Source organism: Callorhinus ursinus, unplaced genomic scaffold (genome assembly GCF_003265705.2).
Source record: "Callorhinus ursinus isolate GAN/ISIS: 27379988/994484 unplaced genomic scaffold, GSC_fseal_2.0 scaffold12, whole genome shotgun sequence".
Lineage (NCBI taxonomy): Eukaryota > Metazoa > Chordata > Mammalia > Carnivora > Otariidae > Callorhinus > Callorhinus ursinus.
Window position 1 is genome coordinate 6,476,907 of NW_027397074.1, and position 21,804 is coordinate 6,498,710.

Here is a 21,804-nt window from a genome sequence, read left to right on the forward strand (position 1 = left end):
ATCTACAGATAGTTATATATTGGTTGATTGACATGTCAGTAAAAACCCGCCGTATTTATTATACTTCACAATATATTTTTTTAAAGTTTTCTTTATTTATTTGACAGAGACACAGCAGGAGAGGGAACCCCACAAGGAGGGGGAGTGAGAGAGGGAGAAGCAGGCTCCTGCTGAGCAGGGAGCCCCATGTGGGGCTGGATCCCAGGACCCTGGGATCATGACCAGAGCCGAAGGCAGATGCTTAATGATCGAGCCACCCAGGCACCCCCACAATATTTTTATACCTCTTAGTGTTAGGAAAGTGTGTTTTTGTGTTTATACACATGTCGCGGTAGTATAGGAGTTGGAACGGGTAGAATTTTCAATTCTGGTCCTTAAATTGGTTCATCTGTGAGAGTATTTTGGTTAGCAATTTTTAAATTTGGTTTGTAAACATTGTGTTTAATATATACAAAAAAGCTGTAGAAGAACTCAGAGATAACGAAGACATTAGACTGCTTTCAAATTTATGGGTGGGATGGGGGCACATATCAACAAGTACATAAAAAACAAAACAATATATTAAGTATAATGGGAACATAGAACAGGATAAGCAATCTTTAGTGGAGGAATTTGGGAGAAACTTGTAGAGAAAGTGGAATTTAGGAGGCCTTCTTCTGGAAATCCCCCGTGTTTTGGAAAGACGTGTTAATTTGGGCACAGAGGTAGAAAGTGTAGAAAATGTAGTGTGGTGGAGCCTGGGTTGGCTCAGTTGTTAAATATCTGCCTTTGGCTCAGGTCATGATTGGGATTGAGCCCCACGTTGGGCTCCTGGCTCCATGAGAAGCCTGCTTCTCCCTCTCCCACTCCACCTGCTTGTGTTCCCTCTCTCACTGTATCTCCCTCTGTCAAATAAATAAATAAAATCTTAAAAAAAAAAAAAGGAAATGTAGTGTGGTTGAAACAGGATGTATGAGAAGACGGATGGTAGCAGTAATATTGGTAAGTAGGTTAGGGTGAGATTTTAGAAGGTCTGAATATAATTCTAAAGGGTAGTGGGTCTAAATAGTTTTCTAAAGGCAGTAGGGAGTGATCTGAGGTTGTTGAACAGAATAATGCTGAGATCAGGGCCTAAGGAGATTTACATAAACTACCTTTTAAAAATAACCTGTGTTCAGGATGCCTGGGTGGCTCGATCAAGTCCCACATTGGGCTCCTTGCTCAGCGGGGAGCCTGCTTCTCCCTCTGCCTGCCGCTCCCTCTGCTTGTGCTCTCTCTCTTCGTTAAATAAAAAATAAAATAAAAAAAAATAACCTTTGTTCCATTTTGTCTAAAAGTTTCTGCTATATTAAATTCTGTATATGTAACATTGATTTAACTAATAGTAGTGTTTTTGGGTGAGTTAGTAAAGGAATTCAGAGAAACTCCTGTACGTTATTGGAATTGTTAGCCTTTATTGATTTGTGGAATGTTTGGCTAGGTGGCAGACGTTCTCTTAGGTGAGAAACTAAGGCCCAGAGAACTCAGAAACTTACTCAAAAGCACATAGCATTTAGCGTCAGAACTTGGATCTAGAACCCAATTCTTCTGACACTTAGTCATAGCTTTTTCTCTGCTCTACTTCCTCTACTGCATATTATAATGTACTGGAGGATTAGAGTCACGAAGGAGGAAAGATGCCTCTTTTTTCCCATCTAGGGTGTTTATATGTAATCAAATGACGTGTAGCTATACTGCTTTTCTTATTTATTTATTTAGGATTTTATTTATTTATTTGACAGAGACAGAGAGCACAAGCAGGGGGAGCAGCAGGGAGAGGGAGAAGCAGACACCCCGCTGAGCAGAGAGTATCCTGGGATCATGACCTGAGCCACCCAGGCGCCCCTCATTTTTATTTAAATACCAGATTTATTAGTACAGATCAGTGCTGGAAGAGCCATCAGGCTTCAACACTTCTTTCCCAAGTGAACACTTGTAGGAAGCTTCATCTTAGAGTATGTAGGATTTGAACTGACTTAAGAGGATGGATGAGTGGAGAAAAGGAATGAGAATAACAGCAAAAGCCAAGTGTCAGGGACAGACATAAGTTGTTTCCGAGCACCGTGAGAGTCGTTACTAGAACAGAGAAATTTGTTTCAGAATAATGAGAGAAGTGCATTGTAACATGTAGTATTTGATAGACTGCCTTTTTTTCTAACATAGGGAATGGTTAAAAACCTGACCATTTCTTTGGCTACGAAGAGTACCCGTGGGTATTACTGTATTTGATAGTGAGATTTTATAAAGGCAGACTTAACATACGATCTCCTGTAGTCCTCCATTTCCTCCACCCGGGCTTTGACATCACCAGTGCATTTTGTGTGGTCCTTGACATGGTAAAGAATAATTTCAGATGTTTTGACAAGGTGTAATGATTAAAGCAGTGTTAAGGAGAGCATTAGCTCAGACTAACTGACTATACCAAGATTTAAACATTATGCCTACAGGTAGCTCTGTGGTTTTATAATTGGATTATTTCTGTATCTTAATACCCCTCCTTCTATCAGATCAGTTGATCAAAAAAGATTAAGATTCTCAATTCAAGGTACCCAGTAAGCTTTCTATGCTCTTTTTTTTTCCTGTGAATTAATTTTAATGTCATAATTTAGCATTAAAACAGTTGGTTCAAACTGTCATGATAATAGACTGTAAACCTGTATTCCTGGACTGTCAGAATCAAAGAAGTTGGAAAGGCTTTGGAAATAATCTTAATTATTCAGGGAATCATTTGTTGACTTATTCTTGTTGTTTATATTCATGTGAAATTTGGTGTCTCTGGGTGTGCTTTGTCAGATGTCTGATTCAGAACACTATCTCAGCATGCTGTAAAGCCTGTTTTAAAAATAGGTATGAGCCACTTGTGTCACTGAAAGGTGGTTGACACAATGGAAAAACTATTAAATGAGTTTGCAGAGCAAACCTTGCCATTACTGAAGAAAGGCTTGTGTTGGTTTTTTTAAATAGAATGTTTACTTCTGTAGATCCAAATAAATATAAATAAAATATTTATAACATTCCATATACCTTGTGTCCTATTATAGTTGATTTTCAAAATTTATTTCTAAGTGTAGCTTGATATAAACCAAAGTATATTAAAAATTACCTTAAAAAAGATAATAAAAGATCATTTTATTTGAAGGAGGCAATGTTTTCCTCACTTCCATTGAAGCTTTTTAAAAAAATTATTAGTACTTGTATGTACCCACTTAAATATTCCCCAAATATGTTAAATATCTCATACAATTAATATATGGAGTGAATAAAAAATCCTTTTATATTTCGTATATGAAATGCATATTATTTACACTCTTGGGGGATTAGGAGAGGATCTTTATCTTGGTAGATAACCTGGAATTTTTGTTATTAAAGATTGGGTGAAGTGAAAGGAGGCTAAAGTGAAAAGTTGATATTCTTATGGTTTTTGTACCATTTTTTTGTAGTTTGCATTTGGCAAGGGAGGGGGCAGGAGAGGGGAGAAGGAGAGTTCCATCCAGTTTGGAAAACATGTGTCTCGACAAGCATGTGTCTTAACAAATATAATGAAGGTGTAATGTTGTTATGAACAGTTCTGTAGCAGAATCAGTGGAAAAAACTTGTGGGATGAAATGTGTTAAAGCTGATGAATTACCCCCAGAGGTCTCCAGGACAGAAAACCCAAAATGGGAGATTTTAAGTCAGTAAGGGAAAGCTTCCCCAACTGGTGGGAGAAATGAAAGTAGCCACACCTGACTGAGAAACTTCAGTGGAGGTGAACTTTGAAATCTCTAAATACTCCATGTACATATAGTTGGGAATTGACACTGTGATTTTATGATAGTCTGGTAGCTATTTTTATTTTAAATGTCAACAAAAACCGATTGCATGCATTCCTTTTCTAAAACATTTGCAATGTTTTAAAAAGGAAATACAAATACTTCCCAGTTCCTGGCTTGCAGAATTTTTAATATAAAAATTAATAATAAAAATAATTATAATTGAACAGCTGCTATATATCCTGGACTGTGGTAGGCATTTTATGTATCATATCTCATCAGTCACAGAAACCCTCAAGGGGATGAATAGGTAGTTATTCCTATTATACAAGTGAAAGAAACTGAGGTGAGAGAGACTAATTTACTTCTTTTTTTTTTTTAAAGATTTTTTATTTATTTATTTTTGAGAGAGAGAATGAGAGAGAGAGAAAGCACATGGGGGGGAGGGTCAGAGGGAGAAGCAGACTCCCTGCCGAGCAGGGAACCCGATGCGGGACTCAATCCAAGGACTCCAGGATCATGACCTGAGCCGAAGGCAGTCGCTTAACCAACTGAGCCACCCAGGCGCCCGAGACTAAATTACTTCTTAAATATTATATACTAGATAGTATTTGAATCCAGGTCTTTTGACTCTATGCTCCTTCTGTGAAAAATGCCAGGGCATTTGTCGGGAATTTCAAAACCTAGTTTGCTTGAATTTTGTCAGTTAAAGACAGAATTGGGAAAGGTAATAAAACAATCTGGTTTATAACACTGTCAAAAATACAGGCATCGAATAAATTCTGACTTAAATTTTATTTAGAGATTGATCATCCGAACGTTTGACCTTCCTGATAGTAATTTTCTTTAAATTTGAATCCTAATATGCTTCCAAGAATGATTTATAAACCTCTGGTATTCTGTGGACTCTGGGCAAACTCTGGAGCTGTAGCATCTATTTGTACAGTCACAGATCTGTGCATGCTAGGATCAGCTCACTACGGTGCATTACTCCCTGGATTTTTCCGAAATCCTCTGTAGCCTTGGATGATCCTGGTTTGTAATGAGTTCTGGGGCAAGTGTCTGCGTTTGAACCTGTTTAGGTTCATCCCTAACACCATACCAGATGCCCTCCATGCCAGCCGGGTTTTATGACCAGAGAAGTATTCCAGAGTTAACTGGAATCAGCCTGGAATTAATTCTTTCCAGAGCTAAGGAACCATTAGGTTTAGTATGCAAAACTGTTTTAGGCAAACACAAACAAGATGCCTATGAAATGGTCTGTGGTAAATTTCTAAATATTAGCAAACTGATATCTGGGAAGTCTTTAATATTAATTATTTCTGTGTAATTAACTCTAATATTGGTTTAGTATTTAACATAAATTAATTAAGTTTTTCCAGTTATTTGATTTTACTTCAAATTGGTGTTTACTGAGTGCTAGGGAACATTAAATATGATTATAAATTTTGGCATCTTTATCAAGCCGTCCTTAAGCAACGGTAATTGGCGTTAGTTCCCAGATAGGAACAATAGCAAAACCGATCTGTTATGGAGTGAATGAATTGATTTCTATCATATATGAATTTATAAATGAAGACTTCGCAGTATAACCTGGGAGATTCTGAAATTTATTTAAAAGGCTTATTTTTTAAAAATCCATCGTGTTAGAAAATTCAGGTGTTTAATTCACATAGAAAGATCCTTTTATTATGGCAACTGATTTTTGTTTACTTGAGAAGAACGTGTTGCTAAAATAGTAATGAGGAAGGGTGTAATATAAGTATAGTCATACACCCCTTGCTCTGCAAGTAACCAGAGTGTTATGTACGCATGTTGTTCAGTCTCCTTTTGGAAGGTGGAAGTAAAGTCGTCTGTATGTTTTTCTCTCTTGCACAGCCTAAAATGACGAATGTGTGATTTCAGTGGAATAAATGGCGTCCAAAGTCACAGATGCTATAGTCTGGTATCAAAAGAAGGTAAGTTCATAGTCAAAGTTTTCAACCTTCTAAATATTCTTATTCTAAAAATGTGTACTTTTTCTTTTGGTGCCATGGAATTATGTCAAATATTATCTGAAATAATGACAAATAGATTTCAGGATCTTTCAAGTGGAAGGGGGAGTATTTTGGTTTCCCTTGTGTTAATTTTACTTCTAAAGAAGTTAGAAAGATGATGCTTAATGCTATTTTTTCCTCCACTTTTTATTCCACATTATTAAAGTAGCTAGATTAATTATTTTCAGCTATAATATAAGCCAGATTTCCAGGATTTTGAATATAGTTAGCATTTTATAAAAGCATTACTTTTTTCTTGCATTAATTTCTTTTATAGCTATGTTAGCAGAGCTGTTATAATTTTATAACTGTTTTATATTGAGAAACTATCGTCTTAACCTCTTTCTTGTAAGTTACAATTCAACAGCTGAATCTTTTCAGTAAAATAAACCTTTGAGGACTGTATTTTTCAAACCAAAATATCAAAATGTTTATTTTGATGTTTTAGGATTAGTTGTCATAACTACTTAACTAGCTGTATCCTATACATTTCAAAATAAGTTTTGCAAAGTAATTTTTTATGAAGTGAAAGAGAATAAATCACTTTTTTGAAAATACAGTAAAGTATTTACTGTACTTGTGTAGGAGAGTTTACTCCTGAGGAGTGTTGTTTACACTCTTTAAAATGTATGTGGTTATATATGGTATTTTCAGTTTTTAGTGTATGTAGTGAATTATGTTTCTTTTCATACTTTAAAACATTTTTGGTACCTTATTCTTCAGGTCCCTATTCACAAAATATAATTATTTCTATATTGAAAGCTTTTCCCATGGGGGGTAAAATCAGACAATTTGTAAATTCAGTTGAATTGGGAGTTGTAATTAGAGTGCTTTAAAGATTAAACAGACCCAAGAATACAGTCCATCTTTAGATGTGTTATTTATTTTCTATGTAGAACATACCACAGATACACACTATCACGTTTCATACAAGGTACTGATTCAGAAGTACTGACATTGATCATACTATTAATTTAGTCTTTTGTAGCTCTATATTAGTGTCATCTTTGCCTTTAAACTCCAATCAGCTTCAAAGTGAATTAAATAAAACCAAAAATTATTTTGTATTTCCTACATAGATCTTTGAAAGCGTTTCTCTTATTGTCTACTTATGAGAATTAATAATGTTTATTGAACATCTAATCTATTTGGCTTTTTGTGTTAAACATTTTGAACTTCACTGAAGATCATTTGTAGAACATCCTAGGTTGACCTTTCTTGGTAACAGAGGGTTTGAAATATTATACTTGCATTCAGTGAGTACACTAATACCCTTCTTATCTGAGGGTCATTTACCTAGCAGCTTTGGATATGTGCAACCAAAAAATTCTCCAGAGCAACCATCACCGATGTCACAGATTGTATCTAGCAAATGTGATCACACATTTTGTGTTAGTGAGCCACCAGAACTATTAACCAGATTTTTTTTCTATTTTTTAATTGTGCTTTTAAATTTAATTTTCTTGAAGAAATACATGTGAATACTTTGAAATATTACTGTTTTAAGGCCTATTAAAAAAAAATAGCAGCAACTAATACTACCTTTCTCTGTCCTTACCCAACCTCTGGAGTTTTGCTCCCCAGAGGAAATTATTTTAAATTCTCTATAGCTTAAACCAAAGTTCTACTCCTCATCCCTGGTAGGGAATTAGGAAGGATGGGTTGCAAATGTGGGGTGTGAAGTTTTGGTTTTCATAACTACTTTTGGGGGAATGCTGACATTTGTGGGTTGGAAATCAAAGATACTAAATGTCGGGGCACCTGGGTGGCTCAGGCATTAAGTGTCTGCCTTCGGCTCAGGTCATGATCCCAGGGTCCTGGGATCGAGCCCCTGCATCGAGCTCCCTGCTCAGCGGGGAGCCTGCTTCTCCCTCTCCCACTCCCCCTGCTTGTGTTCCCTATCTTGCTGTCTCTCTCTCTTTCAAATAAATGGATAAAATCTTAAAAAAAAAAAAAAAGATACTAAATGTAATACAACACTCTAAACTAGGGTTGGCAAATTTCTTCCGTAAAGGGCCATATAGTAAATATTTTAGGCTTTGAGGGCCATCGGGTTTCTGCAACAGTTACTCAGTTCTGCTGGCTGGTTTATAGTACAAAAGCAGCCATAGATAGTATGTAAGTAAATGAAATGAATGGGGACGACTGTGTTCTAATTCAGTAATTTAAGAGGACAGACAGTGGCTAGATTTGGCCACAGGTCTTAGCTTGCTTATCTGTGCTCTAACAGCCCCACACAACAGAGAATTGCCCTGCTCAAAATGCAGCAGGGCCCTGTTAAATTATATTGATTGTTTTTTTTAAATGGTATTTGCTTTATGATTTTAAACCTTGTTTTTTCTTGATTATTTCATTATAGATGTTACTTGTTGACTTCTGACTGTATGATAAAGATTTAGTCCCAGTCTTCCTTCCCCCAGTCCTCCCAAATGACTACAAATTTTGGTTAAATCAGTATGCAAGCTTTGTTGTTTAGAACTGTGTCATGTAATATACGATATTTTCTGGCTGTGCAACTTTTTTCCCCTTTGGCTTGATTTTTCTAATTCTTCAAAGTCTCTGATAGAACGATGAAACTCCTTTTGTTGTAGTCTGTCACATTCAAGTACTCCAGTAGTTAACTCCAATAGTTCATTACCCCCCCCTTGGGAATGGCCTCCTAGAACTCTGTCCCATGCTCCATGTTTGGGGGGTTGTTCGCATGTTACACCTCTCATCTGCCATCTTGGTATTATTCCCTTTTATCATTAGCCTGAGAGCTCCTTTCACTGCTCTTAGGTCATACAGACTTGTTTTTTTCTTAAATGTATGTTTATTTAAAAAGTCTTTTAGAAGGGGTTATGTTTCAGTGCAAAGAATGCTTGGGTACTGATGCTGATACTTGCTGATTATTTGACCATGGCTAAATCATTTCATTTCTTTGAGGTTCACTTACCACTCTCTACATTAACTTGATAAGGTTCTCAGACTCTTTTCAGTCATGCATCCCTTTGAAATTGTGATGAAATTTCCAAGTTCTCAGGATATTATTTCCAGAAAAGTGTATATAATATGTAAACACAACAAAATTTCACATCTGATTTGAACCCCTTAAGTCTTAGATTAAATAATTTTTGAAACATTAGTATTTTAACATTCTTTGATTTTGTGACTACCATTTGATAATATTCAGCTTAGCATCACTATAAATAAAAACCAAGCAATGTTCACCTTGAATTTTCTTGAAAAAAGAACATATATATGTATATATGTTTAGTTGTAATTCACTGTAGTGTCACCTTTCTCACTAGAAAATGGTGACATATTTATATTTTTTTAGTACTGAGCACTAGCTGACCTGAAAGACCATGACTTGATTTGTTGACTGTTGTGACCACGAACTCTAATATCAGATGTGAAATTTCCAAGAGAAAATAAAAACAAAAATTTTTAAAGTATTAAAATGTGTGTAGAAGATCTAATTAGATATCAGGTACCTTTTAACAAATTATTCTGTGCATTATTTATTTGAGATTTTTAAAAGTTCTTTATTATCTAATTTTAAACTTCATTTTGTACTATTAGAGCCATCCATAGTCATGAATAATTTGAAAGTTCCTGTTGAAACAAAATAATTTTCAGTCATTAATTCGGAGGAACAATTAATGCTTCAAGAGTGGAATTAGGAGACCCCAGAATAGTTTCTATTAATATCGGGTTGTTAAATGTTTTTTATAACATAATACTGTGCTTTCATATTTCTAGTTTCTTGTTCCTAAGAAGAGGGGATTATTTGTCTTTTGGAAGTCATTCTAAATAGGCGCCTGGAGTTATGTGGTTTCAGAGATAATTGACACACTACGATGTTGACCCATAGGATTTCATTGTAAATACGCAGGTCAAATTATGAGAGAATGAGGTTTTATTTTCAGAGGTGAATATATAAGAGAAGGGTGGCCCAGAAATAACCCTCAAATCTAACTTCATCTGTAGAAATGAGAAAAAACTGTATGATACAGGTCTTGGTCCTTACCTTTATGGAGTCAATATCCAGCAAGAAAGTTTGAATGAATATGTCTAATGGCTTTTAAATATAAGCTAACAGTGGGATTCATTTAATGTTTAATTTTAAATGAGAAACTAGCCTGAGTAACATCAACTTGACTGACACTTGAAATTCTCTACGTTTTTAGTAAAGTTCAGTTTTGTGTGTGTGTGTACTAAGTACCTACATAGAGCATTTCAGAGTTGCACAGATGATTAAGTGTTATGTCTTGGGGCACCTGGGTGGCTGTCAGTTGAGTGTCTGACTCTTGGTTCCGGCTTAGGTCATAATCTCATGGGTTTTGAGATCGAGCTCTTTGCTCTTAGCAGGAAGTCTACTTAAAGATTCTCTCCCTCTGCCCCTCCCCTAACTTGCAAGCTCTCCCCCGAGTTCTCTCTAAAACACATAAATAAACCCTAAAGAAGTATTAAATTTCGGCTTTTAGGACGCCTGAGTAGCTCAGCTGGTTAAAGATCTGACTCTTGATTTCGGCTCAGGTCATGATCTCAGGGTGGTAGGATCAAGCCCCACATCAAGCTTCACACTCGGCACAGAGTCCGCTTGGGATTCTGTCTCTCCCTCTGCCCCTACCCCCTCTCATGCTCTTTCTTGCATGCGTGCTTTCTCTCTCTAAAATAAATAAATAAATAAATCTTTAAAAAAAGAAAGAAAGGGTCGTGTATTCCAGTTCTGGCTTATGAGATGTGAAGCTTCTGAGACAAGTCTGCCATCTCTTAAAAAGAGACCCAACAATATTAATAGCAAAAGTTATATGACATTTATTGTGTGCCAGGCATTTTCTAATTGCTTTACATTTATGAACTAATTCAACATAGGTAAATAAATGAAATGAAAGAGAAGGTCTGGGGTTACCTGGCTGGCTGAGTCGGTGGAGCATGTGACTCTTGATCTCAAGGTTGTGAGTTCAAGCCCTGTTGGGCGTGGAGCCTACTTAAAAAAAAAAAGAGAGAGAGAGAGAAGGTCTGTTGCCTGTTTCTGGACATTGGTGGGTGATGCTCTGCTGCCTGAAGCTGTCACAGTGACTTGCTTCCATGAGGGGAGCTTGTCAGCAGGCTGGGGATGGCAAAGGTGACAGATGGAAAGAACCTGAGTTTTTCAGGATTTTTGAGCCACAGAATTAACTCTGGAAATGTCCTACTTAGGAACTTCTTATTTTGAGAGTTAATAAATACCTTATTTTTTCAGTCACTTGAACTGGAGTTTTATTTCCTTACGGCTGAAAGGGTTCTAAGTTATATACAAGAAATGCATTCTAACAGGATGTTGTTTCCCATTCAGTCCTCTGTTGCCTCTGAGTGGTTATAGTAGTAGATAGCAAATTAAGGCCTGCCAAAATAGAAGTACTGAGCCTCAGACAAATGGGTTTATTATATTTTCTCTATTAATTTTTTTCTTTTTTTTTTAAAGATTTTATTTATATATTTGACAGAGAGAGACACAGCAAGAGAGGGAACACAAGCAGGGGGAGTGGGAGAGGGAGAGGCAGGCTTCCCGCGGAGCAGGGAGCCCGATGCGGGGCTCGATCTCAGGACCCTGGGATCATGACCTGAGCCGAAGGCAGATGCTTAACAACTGAGCCACCCAGGCACCCTAATTATTTTTCTTGAACCGTGTTCTCATATGTACTATTAAGTCTTTAATGTAATTTTAGACTACTGTGACTCATAGTATGTTGTGGTTGAAAGAACACTTGTATTTGATGTTGTGACATCTATCAGCTTGTAATATTGAACATGTTACTTAATCTCCTGAGCCTCAGTTCCTTCTTTTGTAAACTGAAGATAGTCATGGCTCCCTTATGTGCCTCACAGGGTTATGAAGGAGTAAATCTATTTTAACTATGATTTTTAAAAATTTTTTAAAGTGGTTTATGAATTGCTTAATAAATACGAAACATCACTCTTAAAAATAATATTAGTTATGTATTTTATGAGTTAGGATATAATAGATGAAGAATTAGAGTGGTTTTGTGTACTGAACAGTTTCTTTAATAACCATATTTATAGTGCACGTATTCCTCCTTCCATCTGGCCAAAGAGGTGGCTATATGGCTAAGATAGGACCAGAGATGGTACCTCATCTCCTTGGCCATAGTAATTGGCCCAGGTATATCTGATGACCTAACTAACCTTCTACAAACCCTTTTTCAATTAATTAATTAGAGAGAGAGTGCACATGGGCACGCTCTGGGAGTGGAGGATAGGGGCAGGGGGAGAGGGAGAGAGAGAATCCCAAGCAGGCCCACTGCAGAGCCCGACAGGGGGCTCAGTTGTACGACCTTGAGATCATGACCCGAGCAGAAATCAAGAGTCGGCCACCCAACCGACTGAGCCACCCAGGTGCCCCTGACCATTTTCTTTTTAATTAGAGCTGATGGAAAAGACCTTTTTACTTCTTTCAAGGAGCTAGAAGGATGAAAATCAGCAGCCAGAAGAGAATGAGACAGCACCAGAGTGGGTCAGGAATTGGGAAAAAAGAGACACCACAGGCCACCATGGTGCTCTAGTCCCTGGATTCACTCCATCCTGACATTCACTTCACCCCTGAACTTTGAGTTGTTTAGCCATTCAGCCAATAAAGACTCCCTTTTTGTTGATGCTGGTGTGAGTTGGAGTTTTACTTGTAAAAGAGTTCTGACTAATGCAGAGGCAATATATACACATTTTTTAAAATTTTTTATTGTTATGTTAATCACCATATATTACATCATTTGTTTTGGTGTACTGTTCCATGATTCATTGTTTGTTCATAACACCCAGTGCTCCATGCAGAATGTGCCCTCTTTAATACCCATCACCAGGCTAACCCATCCCCCTACCCTCCTCCCCTCTAGAACCCTCAGTTTGTTTTTCAGAGTCCATTGTCTCTCATGGTTCATCTCCCCCTCTGACTTACTCCCCTTCATTCTTCCCCTCCTGCTATCTTCTTCTTTTTTTTTTTCTTAACATATGTTGCACTATTTGTTTCAGAAGTACAGATCTGTGATTCAACAGTCTTGCACAATTCACAGCGCTCACCATAGCACATACCCTCCCCAATGTCTATCACCCAGCCACCCCATCCCTCCCACCCCCAACCACTCCAGTAACACTCAGTTTGTTCCTGAGATTAAGAATTCCTCGTATCAGTGAGGTCAATATATACACATTTTACTGAGGTATAACATACTCAGAAGATCACACAGATTTTAGGCTTTCAGCTTCATGAATTTTGACCAACTGAACACCTGTTTTTGTCCTGTTTGTGAAACTGAACTCAGGTCAAGAAACCATGTTATAAGTTCTGCAAAGCCTTCCTTGCCCCTTTCAGTCACAACCTGCCCTCTTTGAGGGTGACCACTATACGAGGCAGTGTATCTTAGTGGGTAACAAGAACATAGGTTTTGGGGTTGGAAAGCTGAGATTTGAATCCTTGTTCTTGGAAGCCAGTATGATTTTGGACAGGTTGCTCAATATCTCTGAGTTTCACTTTCTTCATGTATATAAATGCTATTTTTTTGTACTTATTTGAGGATTAATTGATGATATATGTAAAGTATTAAGCCAAGTGCTCCACAGGGTAAGCCTGAAACTTATTTCTATTACTGTTACTTCATATTCCCCTTACTTATCAGATGAATTGCTCCTCAGACTTATTTCATGGATTCTAAAAATTCTTATGAGGCTAAAAAAAGATCCTTACACTTACTTGTAAATGAAAAACCTAGAATGTCAGGCTTCTAATATCCAGTGTGAGAACAGCGGGTATTTGTTGATGTTTGCTGCCTAACACTCACACGGTAAAGTCATGATTAAGTGTAATTTATGAAGCCCAGCTGTCTTTGCTGTAGTCACCAGTCATGTTTTCCATTTCTTCCTTTTTAATGTCACTTACTTGCCAAAAACAAGACTTGTCCTACCCAGAAATAGATTGTTTAGTTTAGTTACTAAAATATTTGCCTTTTCACTTAAGATTTTTCTCCCCATTTTAGTCATGAAGTTCTTAATTTTCCACCTTCATCCATTCCCAGGTTGGCTATTTCTCTTAATTTTCTTTCTTTTTCTTTTTTTCTTCTTTTTTGAGGGGCAAGACAGCCATTAAAGCATAAACAAACCTTTTTTTTCCTCTTAATTTCTTTTTTTTTATTTTTTTCTTCTTTTTTGAAGGGCACCCAGGTTGGCTATTTCTAGCATAAATAATCTGAGTTTCAGTTTTGTTTGCAAGGAAGAAAGAAACTATGCTGTGCAGCAGTCACAGTAGTTGGACTTTAGAGATCATCTAGTTTCTGTTAAACTTTTTGCTTTATAGATAAGAAACTTGATGCCTGTAGATCTGATACCTGATCACAGTCATGAATTAGTAATAAAGCCAAAACTCGGTGTACTGACTGTACTAAAGTTGCTTTGAAAAATGAACTGAAGAAACTTCTATAAAATTTCCTTATTTGATTTGAGAATTTTTTTTTAGTTGACTTCTGATGTGAACGTGGGGAGGTATACATCTTCTTTTAAGATGATTAGTATTATATATACATATCTGTTGATTTAACAACAGTAATGACAGTGATGATGATAGTACCACCACACATTTAAATAGCATTTATTTTTCAGAGTGCTTCCATTTCTATTTTTAGGTTTCATTTATTATGATAATGAAATGACTTAACTTAGTGGTTATATCAAGTTATTAAAAGAAGTTTTATAAGGTTCCTGGGGCTTTCATAACACAGGACCACAAACTGGATTGCTTAAAACAGCAGAAATTAATTTTTTTCACAGTTCAGGAGGCCAGAAGTCCAAAATCAAAGCGTCAGCAGGGTTGGTTCCCTCTATAGGGAGGCTTGAGGGAGAAATTGCCCCATGCGTCTCTTCTAGCTTCTGGTGAACACAATCCTTGGTGTTCCTTGGCTTTCTGATGTATCATTCCAGTCTCTGCCCCCATCTTCACGTTGCCTTCTTCACTCTTCTTACAGGGACACCAATCAATGGATTTAGTTCCACTCTAAATCCAGGATGATCTCATCTTGAGATCCTTAACCAATTACATCTGCAAAGACCCTATTTTGCAATGAGGTAACATTCCAAGGTCCTGGGCAGACATGAATTTTTGTGGGATACTGTTTTCCCCACTACGGAAGTATGTCTAAAGCATATGATTGGACTGGTTTGGGTAGATTCCGTGTGGAGATGTGTAGCTTTATGTCCTTCTGTGTAGCTGTATCCTAGACCACCAGTTTTGGACTGAGTAAAAGAAGATCAGGATCCTCAATATTGTCTTCATACTCTTAAAAGTTAAGGTTGTGATTTACTTAGCTCCTCCTATATGAAATGTTAAGGAATAAGTTTGTAGTAGAATTAGGCACAGTTTTCTGCATCTAGTTCTTATTAAATACGTAGATACTTATGTTCTTTATTTAGTTATATGAGGTTTAGTGTCTTAATTATTATAAATAATAATAATATTCTTTCCCTTTAAAAAAGTGGATTCCTTAATTTTTTTCACAGTTCAGGAGGCCAGAAGTCCAAAATCTTGTAAATTATACCACAGTGTATATTTCTCAGTGTTCTAGTCCTTGAGGGTCGTCAGATCTACTTTTTGATAAATTTTTGACTGTCTCTTAAAATACCAATTGTTTCTATTTGAACCAAACAATATTGTATGTAAAAGTAAATATTTAAATGTGTATTAAATATTAATCTATTGTTCCAGATATAAAATTATAGCAGTTGAGTTAAAGTATGAAGTTTGAAAAATTGAAACTCTTATTGAATCAAATGTACAAGAACATATTTTTTTCTATTTTTTCCAGTAATTGCTACAGACTTTTGAATAAACCTCTATCTCTTTGATGCTTCAGGATTCTGTATTTGGGGCTAAATATGTACAACACGTTAGACTGATTATGTGCTGGAGGACATATTAGGCTTTCCTGAATGATTTTAGGTTAACTGATTCATTTTTATTTGCTAAACTTGAGTTAGTTTCTTAACTTTACTGAGCTTAATTTGTCTATATTGTTGAGATGAGAATCCTTAAAGATCGCTATGATAATTAAATGAGATAACATATTAACACCAAGTAAGTTGATGGTGTATAGTGTGTGTTCAGTAAATATTGCTGAATAGCAATTCCTCTGCCCTCTGTTCTCTTTCATTAAATATGGAGTGTTGATATTAATAATATATTTGGATAACTAAAGGTTTTGGTTAGTAGTTCTTCTAAACTGAACATTTTTGTATCAAAATAGAAAAACATCAAATTTTTTTGTATTTTTGAGAATTCTGTACTTGAATTTAATTGCTCTTTCCCTTATCCTTTGCTTTAATTTCTAGCACAAATAGTTTTTTTCTCAGCCTATGTCATTATGTATTTGAGATCATTATTTTCTTTCATGGCAAAGAGAGGTGCTTTGGGAAGGAACAAAACAAATGATACATTAAAAAGTGGATAGATTAGGCACACCTAGGTGGTTTTGTTGGTTAAGCATCTGACTTGGCTAGGGTCATGATCTTGGGGTCCTGGGATCAGCCCTGTCAGGCTCTGCACTCAGCAGGGAGTCTGCTTGTCCCTCTCCATTTCCCTCTGCCCCACCCCCACTTGTGCTCTCTCTGTCTCTCAAATAAATAAATAAAATCTTTAAAAAAGAATGGATAGATTAAATATAGAGAAGGACAGGTATACAGTTTAAGTTTAATACCACCTAGCTTTACGTAGTATTTGCAAACACACACTGCACTATTTGGTGAATTTTCTGGGTATCTTTCTTTAAATGACCAAACTTTGTTATTTTTGACTCCAAAAGTTCTTTAACTTTCACTGCAAATGGAATAGAAAAGGCCTTTTCTAATGTTTTCCTGAGCAGGGGTTGTTTTTATTAATTACAGTTTGGTGTAGAATGCATTGTGATTTGTCTCTCTTCCTTTGCTGTGAATTTTCATTTCTATGGACTTATCTCCATTTGTTGTTTAATCATGTAGTAGAATTGTAGGTAAATTAATTACATTGCCCTGAAGCAAAAACCTGAGGGAAAGCTCAAGGGAATTTCAATTTGGGTAAAAATTCAGGTACTCCAGTGTATGGATTTTTCAGATATATCCTTAAATGGTTGAGAAACCTTCATTTCCTTCTTTCCTTCCTTCCTCCCTTCCTCCCTCCCTCCCTCCTGTCCTTCCTTCCTTCCTTCCTTCCTTCCTTCCTTCCTTCCTTCCTTCCTTCCATATCTGTTCACCTGAGGCCAGACCTGAGGTTGCTTTGTGCTAGAATCTAACTTCTTACCAAGGAATCAGAAATGTAGAGAGGGAAAAGACCTTAAAAAGTAACCATTCTAGTATTTTGAGTTTACGGGTGAGGACACTGAGAGATACGGGAACAAGGTTTTGTTTTGTTTTTTAAATCTAGTCAAGAGATCTTGCCAGCTGAGTTATACAATTTCAGTTTTTGAATGAGCAGAACCTATACTTAATTGAGATAGCCAATTCAACTCTCATGGGTAAAGAAAATGGAAAAAAATAGAAAAAAAAAAATACCTTGCACTGTTCCCTAGCAGTGTCCTTCTGGGTTGCTACCCAGTAATGTTTACAGACTCCAAAGGGACCTATATTCAGTACTCCTGAGTATAAAAGTACTGGTTTTAGAAAAACACTTTCAGTAGAAAATTCTTTATCAATTTTTAAAGTTTTTGCAGTATCTTTTTACCATGTTTAGACACCGTGAATACACAGACACCTAAATAGTTACTATTTGTGTTTGTCCTCTTTAGAAACTGAGAATTTGGTAATAGAAGATTTTTGTTTTTGTTTTGCAAATACTTTGATACGTCAGAAGTAGGAATTTGTACATACTACATAACTTCTTTGAAATGCTGTGGTTTTCTTATTTGTTTATGACTTTTTTTTTCTTTTGGATAAATGGAGTAAATTATTCCATTAAAAGGAAACATCTATTTGCCTACAGCAGTTGCCAAAAACAGGGCCTAATAATTAAAGTAGTTGTTTACACAGGTATGAGAAAATCCAAGAAACAATGTTATTTGACTAGAGTTGAAGTTTTTAATGGATAAAGCTTTGTATATCTCTTGGGAGTTGGGAAGAAAAATATTTTATGACATACTGGAAAACTAGTTTCTAACCATTTTCATTTTCTTTTTTTTTTTTTTTTTTTCATTTTCATTTTCTGATGAATAGATTTAAAATAGAAATGTTAGTCAAGGATATAATGTTTGCCAATTATATTCCAAATATCTTGCAGTCAGTTTGTCTTTAACCATGGTAACAGACATAGTGGTGAAATAAGTTGGTAGGTTGCCACTGACTGCCTAAAATTAGGCAATGTACCAGCTTTGAAAAGGCCTGAGAGTGTCTACAACACTGGTGTTAACCTGCTGTATGTTTATAGTTCCACAAAGAATAACATTTATAAATGCTGTTTAACAGAGTGACTTAGAAGCTAAATTGCTCTTTGCCGTATGGCCCGAAGAGTTTATTCAAATGAAAGCTGTTAATTCAGTACCAAGGATTGATTCATAAGAATAAAATGCTGAAGAAAGTATACAACTTAAACATTTAAGTTGTATTCATTCAAATTTTTGCCTAAAATTAATATCCTTATTAAATGGATATGTTATACTTGTTCATTTAAAGTGCAATCTTACTTTAGTTTGCTTTCTGTCTTTAGTGTCTTCCCCACCCCACCCCATGATGGGATTAGAAATATAGGTAAAGAGTTCTGGTTTACCTTGTTTATGGAGAAATGGGTTGGTATGTGGCTATAACCAGGTAAAAGACAGTATTATAAAGAGAAAGTCAGGTGGCCTTATTAAAATTTAATTCTTTTAGAACTTTAGGAAATGAGAAGATGAGGTCTTATTTTTCCAATCTCAGAATGGTAGAGGGGCACCTGGGTGGCTCAGTCGTTAAGCGTCTGCCTTCGGCTCAGGTCATGATCCCAGCGTTCTGGGATCGAGCCCCGCATCTGGCTCCCTGCTCCTCGGGAAGCCTGCCTCTCCCTCTCCCACTCCCCCTGCTTGTGTTCCCTCTCTCGCTGTGTCTCTCTCTGTCAAATAAATAAATAAAATCTTTAACAAAAAAAAAGTAGACAGCAGGATATATTTTTACTTACTGCTTTATGGATACTATAGCACTTTCTCATATGATTTTTTTTTATTTCCTGGTAGAAAACTAAGGAAATTGCTAGGTGAAGCCTTATTATATTGACTTCATATAGGGAAAATTCAGTATATTTAGTTTTATCAGTACAGTTTGACTTCTAGGATTAAAGACTTTTATTACCAAGACACACACACACTCTCTCTCTCTCTCCCCCCAGAAACATAATGTCCTGGTAAAATTGGCATCTCTCTATACTTAAATAACATTTGTGGTAGACCTACTTTGTATCAGGCACTGAGTACTTATCTTAATACAACTCTGCATCATGGGGGAACCAAAATGCAAATAACTATTATACTTTATGGTAAATGCTACAATAGAATTATTTTTAAAGTGCTGTGGGAAGCCACAGAAAGTTCCATCTAAATTTGTTTTTCCAGTCACTGTTCTGTCACTACATTTATCTCCTAAATATTTTTCAGATTTACATTTACATTTACATTTCAGATCTCCCTTTCTTCTTTGTTTTCTTCTTGTTGTTCAATACTTTCTCCTCACAACCACCAGGGTGGTTTATCGTAAATAAAATTTGACCTTGTCTTTACCTACTGAATAACACTCTTATAAGACTTCCTCTCACATATGGTAGAAATTCCAAGTTTCTTCAAGGCCTTTAAGGAATTTTTTTAAAATCTAATTTCAATTAGCTTTCTAGCTTCATCCAGCCTTTAGATTTTATTCACTAACTCTGTCCTCCACCATATACAACTTTCTGGTCTCCCCATGCTGTTTTTCACCTTCCTGCTTGGGACGCCCATGTCTGCTTTTTCTTTCTCTTTCTCTCTCTCTCTTTTTTTTAATCTAACTCAGATTGATCCTTAAAACTCAAAGCTAGTCTTCTCCCTCAAGGAAATCTTTCATAACCCCGTGGAGACTGGATTAGGTCCCAAACTAGTACTCCGCTACAGAAGTTGTATGTGCTCTGTTCCTGGCAGTCGTGGAGTACTCTTTTTTTTTTTTTTTTACCTTGATTCTTTCTCTTTTTACAAGTATACAAAGTAATGTGGTAGTTACCTACCATCCTTCAAATATCAACACTGTTACTTGTTTTTAATTATCATTGCGAACTCTTGGCCTAAAGATATTTGATGTGATTCAGCCCGTTGCAGTTGCTGATGCTCAGATTGTTCTCTTTTGCCACAGGAGCCTATTCAGGTGGCTTCTGAGTCTCTAGTCATATTGGTGTTCCTTTGAAGAAACAAATTTGAAATGGGAGCAATCCTTCCTGCATAGATACAGGGAAAGCTACAGAGAGATTTTGATCCTTTTTACCATCGTAGGTATAAACATGCTGAGTTGGTGGTAGAGTTATAAACTGAATTCTTTCTGTTCCATCTAAGAGCAATTTTAGGGAACTCTTTTTCTATAAATTCAGTTTTTCTTCTATCTCTTTGTTACAGTGGTATTTTGTGTATTCTGGCGTTTATCACTGCTCAACTTGCATTATGATTAATTTCTTCCTGCTAATCTGTGATGGTAGAAATCATTATTTTTGTATCTCCATTATTCTGGTGCCTTATCTTATAGTTGGTACTTGGTAAACGTTTACTGCTTTGGTAACAGTGCTGTCAGGAGACGGTACTTATATTAAACTTCTGTTTAGTTCATGTAGTTCGTCATTATTATATTGAGTGCCTAGGAGGTGCCATGCACCAAGCTAGACACTTAGTCAAGTTATTCAAGTAACTTAATTTATTTAGTAGTAATAGTAGTGAAATAGTCCCTATGCTATATCTGTTACATTAAGTGCTAATAAACATAATGCTTTAGCCTATAGCAACATTTCCCAAAGTGTGTACTGCATAATGTTAACAGGTGTTAGTAGAATAGAGGAATTTTGTTGTCAAAAAGTTTGGGAGATACTGAGCTAGACAAAGATAAACAAGTTTTTGATTACAGGATTTTATTATGCAAATATGTGTAGTGTTACTTACTGCCGAAGAGGCAGACAGGGAAGATATCATTTCTCAATTTACTGGACTTAGTTTTTTTCCCCTAAGTGTTTGTGGAACATACTTAGGAAAATGCTGGCCAAGTTACATCAAAGAATGTGGTGGAGTGGAAAGGGCATGGAGTTGTAAGTCAGAACTTGGGTTTCTGCCCCCAAATACTAAGTGTAGAACTTTCTGACACTTCTTAAAATCTCAGTTGTCTTATCAATATAAGAAGTTAATACTGGCCTATACAGCGTAAGACTGCAAATCCTTTACAAAACACTTGACAAAAATTGGTACTTTTGTACAGTCTTAGTGCCAAGATAAATAGTTCATTATAAATTTAACAAATACTGTAAGTGAATATTTTACTTCTTCCTCTGCAGAGTTTTTCCTAAATCTCTATACTAAAGAATAAAGGTGTAACTTCTGTAGAGATACTTGAGGTTTGTTTTTTAAGATTGATTGATCGATTGATTGATTGATTTGAGAGAGCGTGCACATGCACATGGGGCAGGGAGGAGGGGCAGAGGGAGAGGGAGAGAATCGCTCAAGCAGATTCCCGACTGAGCACGGAGCCCAATGCGGGGCTCCACCTAGGGACCCTGAGATCATGATCTGAGCCAAAATCAAGAGTCGGCCCCCCAACCAACTGAGCCTCCCAGGCACCCCACAGCATACCTTTTCTTGACCAATGATGATGGTGGTCCAACTCCCTTAGATTCTTATTCTGAGGCATCTGGACTAAGCACCCAGAAGCAATTTATCTTAAATTTTTTCTCCATTTTAATGTTATCCTATATAGATAAATGGAAGGAAGCCAAACAAATTAATGTGATTTTGAGTAATTTAGATCTGTTTCATGGTCTCATT

General features: G+C 36.3%; 1 protein-coding gene across 2 annotated transcripts in view; it reads left to right on the forward strand.

Annotated features, from left to right (window-relative positions):
- PHTF2 (putative homeodomain transcription factor 2) overlaps window positions 1-21,804 on the forward strand; it is a 114,475-nt gene that overhangs the window by 20,142 nt on the left and 72,529 nt on the right. For both annotated transcript variants that reach the window (XM_025872780.2, XM_073898713.1), the window contains exon 2: window positions 5,649-5,728. In XM_025872780.2, the coding sequence (XP_025728565.1) occupies window positions 5,684-5,728 (45 nt within the window). In that variant the 5' untranslated portion in view covers window positions 5,649-5,683. The remainder of the gene's footprint in view (window positions 1-5,648; window positions 5,729-21,804) is intronic.